Source organism: Lepidochelys kempii, chromosome 6 (assembly GCF_965140265.1).
Source record: "Lepidochelys kempii isolate rLepKem1 chromosome 6, rLepKem1.hap2, whole genome shotgun sequence".
In the NCBI taxonomy this organism is placed as follows: Eukaryota; Metazoa; Chordata; order Testudines; family Cheloniidae; genus Lepidochelys; species Lepidochelys kempii.
Window position 1 is genome coordinate 123387207 of NC_133261.1, and position 10706 is coordinate 123397912.

At 43.7% G+C, this 10706-nt stretch overlaps 1 protein-coding gene across 1 annotated transcript in view; it reads left to right on the plus strand.

Annotated features, from left to right (window-relative positions):
• CCDC198 (coiled-coil domain containing 198) overlaps nt 1-10497 on the plus strand; it is a 34670-nt gene extending 24173 nt beyond the window's left edge. Inside the window, exons 6-7 of the mRNA XM_073350006.1 lie at nt 9152-9190; nt 10152-10497. Coding sequence (XP_073206107.1) covers nt 9152-9190; nt 10152-10201 — 89 coding nt within the window. The 3' untranslated portion in view covers nt 10202-10497. The remainder of the gene's footprint in view (nt 1-9151; nt 9191-10151) is intronic.
• Nucleotides 10498-10706: the final 209 nt, after the last annotated feature.

Here is a 10706-nt window from a genome sequence, read left to right on the forward strand (position 1 = left end):
ACATGCAGCCAAACATCTATCAACATCTAACCACACATATCAATGGTTCTATTGTTGTTACTTCCCTCCTCTTATAACCTGACTCACATCCAGGGCCTGGAGTGAAGGACAACTATGTGACAGTGGAAAAGTTCTGGGGTGCAAGAGGTTGGGCCCCACTGGCAGAGTTGGGGGTGCCATGTCTCCCTCACCTGAGTCCCCAACCTTTTTCACCTCCCCTATCATCCATACCCATTTACCCTTCCCCATAACCCTTTCCCCTTGCTACACACCCACTCCACTGCGACTGCATTCCCTCCCAGGATGCATTCACTTGTCTAATTTTTTCCCTCCAAAGACTTCAATTATATTCCCTCCAAAATAAAATTGTCAACAATTGCAGCAACCTCCAGGCACGCCATCCAAAACTTTTTTTGTCTTCAGTGGGGGCTTGTGATTAACTTACCCTTAGATATGTTGATTGAAGGGTGAGCTCACATCAGCTATCGAGAAGTCTGAGAGTTATCCAGTCATTAGAACCTTTCAGTTTAACAGTACAAGGCATCAGAAATAAACTGCGCTGGGCGGGGCAATACCTTGGGAACCCCTTGGTCAAGTGATCCCAAATTTGATTCACTAAAGCTGTTCAGCATCCCCATGAGGCACACCCAATTTCAAAGCAATCCAATTAACCTTTTGGATTTTAGAGCACTTACCGGAGTCGAGCTTTAAAGCTTATAAAATGGTGGGAATGGAACGCCTCTAGCTGTTTTTCTGCATTGGCGTGTGCACAGTGCAAAAATATACATTTTCTTAAATACTGTTCTCAAGCTGGAAGCTCCAAAGATTTAGGGAGTGCCATGCACTACCTTGGGTAAAACTCAATAGACTGAGACCATTTTGACCCAGAGCTCATCAACAGTTTGATCAACTCTGGGCAAAAAATCCCCCCAAAACCAAAACCAAACAAAAACCCCTAGAAACTTTTTAAAAATAGCTATTTTTTCATGGCTTATATCTCCAGAACCCCTGGCCCTAATGACTACCAGTTTACGTCATTAACCCTACCCTGCACCCTCCAGAGGAACACCAAATCTCAGATAAATGCAACAAAGCATGTCGATTTTAGTGGACTTTGAAAGGCTGACCTTAAATAGATATCATGATGCAACTTTAACTACAGTGTTGCTTCCTTACCACTATAATATACCAAATGTTCTTGCTAACCAGTGTGCGTAAGGACATCATTTAGCATAGAAATAAGTAATAAATGTACTTCATTAGTATACTTAGGCTCTGTGACATCCTTCCGGCAACACCTGATTTACTAGCTACAGTGGTCACCATTATAAAGTCAATGTGTACCTTTAGTCAACACGTAAAATCTAAAATGCTGCAGTTATTTTCAGTTCTAAGCATATAGGAAATGGCAATGGTATGTTCACTTACATTGTGTGGTAACTGTTGGCATATGTTGATTTACTAAATGGTAACTATAGTTACCATGTTTCAGAGTAACAGCCGTGTTAGTCTGTATTCACAAAAAGAAAAGGAGTACTTGTGGCACCTTAGAGACTAACCAATTTATTTGAGCATAAGCTTTCGTGAGCTACAGCTCACTTCATCGGATGCATACTGTGGAAAATACAGAAGATGTTTTTATACACACAGACCATGAAAAAATGGGTGTTTATCACTACAAAAGGTTTTCTCTCCCTCCACCCCACTCTCCTGCTGGTAATAGCTTATCTAAAGTGATCATTCTCCTTACAATGTGTATGATAATCAAGGTGGGCCATTTCCAGCACAAATCCAGGTTTTCTCCCCCCCCCAAACCCACTCTCCTGTTGGTAATAGCTTATCTAAAGTGATCACTCTCCTTACAATGTACCATGGGTTGCAATGACATTTGTGTTATTTGATGTTACAGAACTATGCCTGCTGGATAGAATGTAGCTAGCAAGCCAGGAAGTGCCTGAGGAAGATTTCACGTTGTGTAAAATAAGTGTTTACCTGGTTAAAATGTAATTCTGCATAGGAGGTGTGTGGGGATGGAGCATGCTCAGTACAGAGTCTTTGTGGAATAAAATTGCCAGCCTCTAACCAACCTCTATGGAGCAGGTGAGAGCAACAATTTTCAGAGGCTTATAGCTTGGCCAAGTTTGAGTAGAGTTTTCCAGGAATGGCAAAAGGCACATAACTGAAACTAGGGTGATGCCTCTGCCAAATTTCAAGTCCCTGCTCCAAAGCACAGAGTCGCTAGAGCTTCTCAATGAAACAGTCGTAAGAATTTTTTAACATGGGCAAAAAGAGGTATTTTTTCCTGACCTCATTCTCAGAAATAGCAGAACCATTTTAGCTGATTTTTTTTTAAATTCAGCCCGAGGCAGATACTTGGCCTATGAAATTTCAGCCGAAATGGTTAAAGTTTGGCAAAGTTATAAGCAATTAAAAACATGGCTTTATAATGGGAAATGTCAATCAACCTTAAATATAGGCACAGTGTATAGTACTGTTATGGTTCACATGACATGAAAAATGATTTACACATGCTGGCTTAGGAGAAGATTTAAATAAACAACATTGAATAAATCCAAAGCCATGTTGTCATTGGATCTCACCAAATAGTTTGGATTGACATACTTTCTTAAACTTCACGGGATCTATCCTGCAAAGTTCTGATTGCCCTGCACTCCATGGGAGCTGCAAGTGCTCAGTACCGTGCAGGATCAGAGCCCATTTTAGAAAACAGGTGTAACCACCATCATCAGAGAACTTGCAACGCAACTGTCATAAATATAAAGAGAAGGGTAAACCCCTTTAAAATCCCTCCTGGCCAGAGGAAAAATCCTCTCACCTGTAAAGGGTTAAGAAGCTAAAGGTAACCTTGCTGACACCTGACCAAAATGACCAATGAGGAGACAAGATACTTTCAAAAGCTGGGAGGAGGGAGAGAAACAAAGGGTCTGTGTCTGTCTGTGTGATGCTTTTGCCAGGGATAGAACAGGAATAGAGTCTCAGAACTTTTAGTAAGTAATCTAGCTAGGTATGTGTTAGATTATGATTTCTTTAAATGGCTGAGAAAAAACTGTGCTGAATAGAATGACTATTCCTGTCTGTGTGTCTTTTTTGTAACTTAAGGTTTTGCCTAGAGGGATTCTCTATGTTTTGAATCTAATTACCCTGTAAGGTATCTACCATCCTGATTTTACAGAGGTGATTCCTTTACTTCTATTAAAAGTCTTCTTGTAAGAAAACTGAATGCTTTTTCATTGTTCTCAGATCCAAGGGTTTGGGTCTGTGGTCACCTATGCAAATTGGTGAGGATTTTTACCAAACCTTCCCCAGGAAGTGGGGTGCAAGGGTTGGGAGGATTTTGGGGGGAAAGATGTGTCCAAACTACGTTTCCCAGTAAACCCAGTTACAGTTTGGTGGTGGCAGTGGAGATCCAGGGTCAAAGGATAAAATTAATTTGTACCTTGGGGAAGTTTTAACCTAAGCTGGTGAAAGTAAGCTTAGGAGGTTTTCATGCAGGTCCCCACATCTATACCCTAGAGTTCAGAGTGGGGGAGGAACCTTGAGAGCAACTATAAAATATTCACAAGCTTTATTAAGCCTTTTAGCCCAGCCAGGTCATTGGAAGGTGTGGGATGGGAAAGCAATTGAGCTTGCTACAATCTGCTTATATCAAAGATGTGAAAGAAAAGAATTCAAGAATACTTACTGGAGCAGCTGTGTCTCAGGCTGCAAATGGAGATTAAAGTATTATCATCCCTTTGAAAAATATTGGTCTTGGCAAGTTTACATTTTCCTAACTATGTAACCTCAGATTGTTCAATGATACCACAGACCTATATATGCCAGCATCTGCACTGGACAGACACTGATTCAGCCCTCTGGGTTTTTAACTTCCTTAAAATAACCCCAGTGCTTGGAGAGCTAATTGTGTTTGCTTTCCCATGATGAATGAGGGAGCAGGCTTTGGGGAATCGACAGCACGCTATCAAGGAAGTCAAAGGAAGCTGCTAAATATTCTTTAGAACCAAGATAGCCAAAGTATTCAGGAAGTTCCCCTTCGCCTTCAAAATATCGCCCGGAATTCTATTACAATAAAACATGACCAGTTTTATGATGCTGCTAGATTAAACCCCCACCTCACCCCCTGCTTTAAAGCATGTGTTTCAGGCTGGTCCTTAAAAAAAGGAGTCTATGCTGATGTTTGCTAAGGGAGAGACTGCATTCATTTTCCAATTTCTCAGCGTCCCCTTTGTTTCATTTTCTAATTTCTCAACTTCTCCTTTGTTTAATATAGTTACCTCTTTACATTAGGCAGGAAGGAACCTGTTTATATAAAGGTTTCAGAGTACCAGCCGTGCTAGTCTGTATTCGCAAAAAGAAAAGGAGGACTTGTGGCACCTTAGAGACTAACCAATTTATTTGAGCATAAGCTTTCGTGAACTACAGCTCACTTCATCGGATACCAATGTTAGTCTCTAAGGTGCCACAAGTACTCCTGTTCTTTTTGTTTATATAAAGTAGCAAATGACCCTGATCTTTGCTCATCACTCTGAGTGATGATATAGGAAGTTAAATTTTTTCCTAGAGATGGCCATCAATGGGGCGGGTTTGGTTTGGCCAGACCTCATAGGCTGGAGTTCCATTGTTCAAAACCAAAAACCAAAAGAGGGATGGCTAAGATCTGAGTCCCATTTTGTACAAACTCCAGAGTTCAGGGGATTTAGATAAATAGTTTTGACCCATCTCAGTTTTGATTATAATTGAGGTTTTCTGATTTTCTGGGTTTCCTAGTTCCAGCTGGGCCTAGAAACAGATCGTTAGGATGCTCTGAGATAGTCTGGAGATACCTCAGATAGTCTACCGTGGGTATTTCCATCAGGGCAGGAAATACCAGAAATCTCCTGATAGAGCCTGTTCTCCAGAATTCCCAGCCCAGTTTTCCAGACCCTAAAGATGTGGATGAGTATCTGAGACTCCTGATGCTTTTCTGCACCAAACCCCCAAATGTCTGTAGTTAGCTGGTTAAATACAAAACAAACTCCAAACCCCTTGTATTAGCGACTTAAGATCCTGCCATGAGGCAGGGTTGATGCAGGGGTCTGGACTCAATGACCCAGGAGGTCCCTTCCAGCCCTATGTTTCTTTTGGGGCATGCAATCCCCCAAACCTGTTTCAGCTATCCCAAGGAAGATCGGGTCAGTGTACTAGGAATATAGAAACCCACCAGAGGAGGCCGATGCATGGGCAGGAGCAGCAGAGCTATTCGGGGTGGCAGGGAGCTCATGCAAACCCAACACTGCCTGCTTGGGGTGCCTCTCTCTTCCCTCTGCTGGAGTCATACTGGGACCCGAAGTTACTATATATGCCACTGTAGTAACCTTCTTAAGCACTTTGAGATTTACTGGTGAAAAGTGCTCTATAAGGTATGAATTATTATTAAGCAGGGCTAGCAAAAAAAGGAGGGCAAGGGACCAGTTCTCACTATCAGCACCTCAAAAAATTCATCAGCTGTCCATTGGAGGGGCAGTATCTCCCAGCATCCTTCAGGGCACTGTTGAGGGGGCTCCTCCTCTGCCCATCCAAAGGGGCCCCACAACTCTATTATAGAGAATCCCCTTATCCAAAGGAGGACCCCCCCTTCCCACTTGAGAGTATTATAGTCTGAGGGTGTGCAGAAAGAGACCCCTATTTTTTAGCCCCAGGGACATTTGGGACTTACCTGCAGACACATCTCCTTCCTTCCAGAGCTGAAAACATTTTACTTTACTTAGCACAATGGTTGTAGGATTTTGCCACCTACTGACTTATTGTTGAAATGTCACCTCATGCAACTTCCTGCAGAGAGGCTGCGGTTGGTCCGTTTTGACAGCACAAACCATGGCCTGTTCAGTGGCCCTTTCAAACAACTCCCTCCGCATACACCTGTCCCACAGAGAAAGGGTGTCAATGAACAAATTGCTCCTGAAGTCAGTGAACTCCCCACCCCTCTAAAATGCCACTGGCTATGCAGCAGGGTTAGCTAGTGTGTAAGTGTACAGAGCAGAGGTGGGCAAATTATGACCCGGGGGCCGCATCTGGCCCTTCAGACATTTTAATCCAGCCCTCAAGCTCCAGCTGGGGAGCAGGGTGGGGGGCTTGCCCCGCTCCATGTGTGCCGTGGCTCCTGGAAGCAGCGGCATGTCCCCCCTCTGGCTCCTATGCATTGGGGCAACCAGGGGACTCAGCACGCTGCCCCTGCCCCAACGCCACCCCTGCAGCTCCCATTGGCCACGGTTCCCCTGTGGACAGGGCAGCGGGCAGAGCTGCCTGGCCGTGCCTCCACAAAGGAGCCGGAGAGGGGACATGCTGCTGCTTCTGGGAGCTGCTTGAGGTAAGTGACGCCCAGAGCCTTCACCCCTGACCCCCTCCCATGCCCCAACTATGCTCTTTGTGTTGGTAGTGCACACCCTCACCAGGAGCACTGATACCGATTTAACTGTCAGTGTGGGGTATTGTGGGATGGCTTCTGAAAGCCAGCAACAGTCAATGTCAGCAATGCAGTGTCTGCACTGACACTGCGTCAACCTAACTACATTGGCCTCTTGCAGAGGTGGAGTTATTAAATCGGCGGTGGGGAAATGGGGGGGGTCCTTATGAGCCACACCCCCCGAGATCATCAGGATTGGCCAGCCATCCAGAGGTGGGTGGAAGCTTCCCTGGCATCCAAGTGCTCCCAGGATAAGAAAAAGGCTCTGTTGCAGGCTCTGTGTGAGGGTCTGTCAGGTTTATGGGAGGACGTTACCAGTCTTCAAAGCAAAGTGGAAACTTTGCAGCAAATTGCTGAGGAACAGCGCGCGGTAAATCATCACAGCGTGCTGGCAGTCAGAATGGCTGAAAATTGTACAGACGATTTTAATCGTCTTCAGCCAGAGAACTTGACCCTGAAGGGTCAAGTAGGTGCCTTAAAAGAGAATTTTGTGCTAACACAGTGAACAATAGCAAAGTACCTGTGACTTCTGTCAGAAAGGATCGCTACCTATCTGGCAGAGTGACCATCCCAGAGCAACAAGAGAGAAAGGGAACGGAGAAAAGGGACCAGGAGGGGTGGGGGCTAGTCAGGGGTGAAAGTAACTGAGGCCACTTACCGGTACAGGGCGGGGCCTCGGGTGGAAGGGGTGGGGCCTCGGGTGGAAGGGGCGTGTCTGGGGGGGGTCAGCGTCCCCCAGCCAGCCCTTCCAGTCTGGCTGGCCCACGCCGCCCAGGGCTCCCGTGTTGATTTAAAGGGCCCAGGGCTCCGGACACCGCTGCTGCCATAGCGGCACCGGCGTCCGGAGCCCCGGGCCCTTTTAAATCGCCAGCCCCAGGGCAGCTGCTCCCTTTGCCCCCCCGCCCGTCGGCGGCTTGGGGGGCCAAAAGGGGCAGGAACGTTAAGGCGCTGCAGGGTCCTTTGCCGCCGCAGCGCTTCAACGTTGCTGCCCCTTCCCCCTCCTCCGTCGGTGGCCCTGCCGGTACGGACCCTACCAGCAGGGTCGCTGACATGGGAGGCAAAAGGGGCAGGGACATTAAGGCGTTGCCGCAGCAATGCTTTAAAGTGGGCTGGGTATGGGCTGGTGCGGGTTCTTACCGGTACGCAGTACCGGCCCGTACCGGCTCACTTTCACCCCTGGGGCTAGTTGAGGAGCCCACCCTCCTTGCTAAATGGTTAGTGGGACAAAGCCTGTGCCTATGGGAAGGGGCAGTTCAGCGAGGAAAGTAGGATCAGGCCCAGACAAGCAGGCAGGCAACAAATAAAGAGATTGGAAAACAAGTTAGGAGCTCTGAGGGGCATGGTGGCAGGAGTAAGGAATGGAGTAAGTACAGGCACGGGGAATTCAGATCTCTGGGACAATACTTGGAATGGTAATATCTGAGTTGACGAAGGTGTCATTTTGGGAAATAAGCAAGCGATTTCAGAAAAGAGAAGTTAACTCTGTGGAGGCTGGAGGGAACTAAGCAGTTGAACGTTGTGAAAACGTTAAAAAGGAAAAGTGTTATAGGAAAAGAATTCTTGGTTTCTTTTGCAGCCATTCTGAAGGAAAAATGGGCCCTTTTCCAAAGGAATGTCTGTAAATAAGTCATAAATCATTTGACTCAGCACAATTTAGTCAAATTCGCTAAAAGAACATAAGGGGTTTCTATTGGAAGTTAACTGCCCCCAAATGTATACAAATGTAAGCTATGTACTGCTGTGTAAAAAATTAAAGCAGTGTAAGGAATGTTAAGCAAAAGGATATGTATGTATCTGTGTGTGTATAAATATCTTGTGTAAATATGTGGAGTGTTTAGGACCTAAACCAACACTCCTGGTTTGTAAAACTCTGTTTTGTAGGTTTAAAATAAATTGAACAAGGAGTCCGGTGGCACTTTAAAGATTAACAGATTATTTGGGTATAAACTTTCATGGGTAAGGTGCCACCGGACTCCTTGTTGTTTTTATGGATACAGACTAACATGGTTACTTCCTGATACTTAAAATAAATTGGTTTTTGTTTTGTTTTTAAATAACACCACTAAAAATCCATTTGAATCTTTCATTCAAAGTTGCGAAACTGGCCAACACTTTTTGCCAGACACAGGTAACTAGTGTTGTTTGGCTTTGGTATTTAGCATTTAACCCTTAAGGTACCTCAATGCTTTATAAAGTTGAATATCTTTTTAAAGACCAAAGTCATGTCTGCAGCAGGGCAGTCAAACCCAGGAGAATGGGGAGAAATTCTGGATCCTTTTTTTGTTTTGGTAACAAAATAGCAGATAAGAGCTGTAGTAAAAAAAATAAGAAATAATAATTTTAAAAAAGACAGTGCCCCTCTGGAGCAACAGCAGGGGTGAGGTGCACCAAATAAAGCAATGTTAGAAACACTGAACCTTAAGGTGGCTCTGAGTAATCAGACTGTCACTTTAATAAGGGTACATGAAAACTCTGTGAGCGCAAAAGGAATGGTTACACCTTATGTAAAACCTGATATGGCTAATGTTATAGAAGTTAAGCTATGGAAGGAATGTGCATTTTCCCAAGGACATGTGCAATGTATATTGTAGAAGGGGTAAAAGAAATGCAAAAACAATACATGTTACTAAATTAAAATCCTGTTAGGGCTCCAAAGGCCTCCACAATAGGTTGTGTTTTCTTTTTCAGATCACTGTGCGTTTTGGAAGCAGGAGTTGAAAGTGAAAAGTAATCAGAACTTTGGTGAAAGTTAATTGTGTCCCTTTTAAGACAGAGTCTGAGCTGTTGATGGTTTTGGATCCAAAAGCAAGCCAGAAAGCATCTGTGTTAATGCAAATTACCTAATTGATAGAGGACAGAGAGAACTGCCCATAAATGGCAGCACAAAGGAGCTGCAGATAAAGGACATACCTGGTCAGCAAACAAACTACCTGAAACCAAAAGGCTCAAATTATGACCCTCCAGAGGAAGGTGGAAAAAAAAGTCAAACCTAAGAATAAGAGAGGAAGAAGTTAACCCTAAGTAGAAAAAAATATACTTTTTTTTGTGACTGCAGTGCTGAAATCTGAAGATAGGTACAAAAGGGGTGTGCTTATATGCATGACACCCCTACCTTTTAATTCACCAAAACCCCAAGAATACAATTAAATTTAAAAGCTTATGCAAAGATTTCAAAAGGACATTGAACACACTGGCCTCAAAAACAAATTGTCTGAATAAAAGGCATGATATAACAAAATACTTTTAATAAATTTAATGTTAATATTAAACTTTGGGAAAAACCCAGTGTTAATAAATACCCCTGTAACAATGTATAGTGTGTATAATTTAAAAAATAAATCCTTTAAGGTCATATGGTGATGCTTCTCAGCTATTACCTGTAAATAAACTTAAAGCTTTGCACAGCAGAAAAAACATTACAAACCTGATCTGCTGTATAAAAAAGGGAAACTGAGGTACACCACCTCATGAATTTAATAACTGAAGAGTGGGATAATTCACCCTAACCTCTTAAAAAGTAGAAGCCATTGAAACCTAGCCTGCCTATAGAACAAAAACACAGGAGAGTATGGGGGTAATTCCTCTGTTTTGCCTCCAATCGGCAAGGGTATTTGTAAAAGGAAGGGATATTTTAAGCAATCATCTGCCCCCCCAAAAGGGGTAGAAACATGTTCTTTTTGTCTTTCAGAAAATCATGAAAAGCTGCTACCAGCTGAAGAGAAACCCAAAATACCATGAATCTACGGTCACAACAAAAATTGTGTTTGTGTTTTGTCTTGTGTTGTTTGTCTTGTTGCTAACATTGTTGTGCATTGTATTATAAAAAAAATACTGAATTAGGCAGAAAAGAATTAATAAGCATTTTAACCGTATTTACAGAAACCAATGTTGCAGAAGGGCGGAGGTCAAGGAACGCCAGTCTGTTAACAGGGAAACATCCTTAGGTGGTAAAGGCACATTTAAAGGCAAAATATGCATGAGACACAATGTCTACCTGTTGGTGAAAATGAAAGGATGAACATTAAAATTTTTGAAGCACGAAGTGAAATTACCAAGGGAAAATGCACTCTAATTAAACCTCTTCCCCTCTCTACCCCTTCACCTCCCTCCAAATTGTCTGTAACACACCTATCCCCATGGTGGTCTACCCCCATCCAAAGACCTGTGGGTCTTAATGCATCAGGTTTACAAATATCTGTCACTCTGTTCCCCACTGACTGGTACCTCAGTAATACATTTGCTA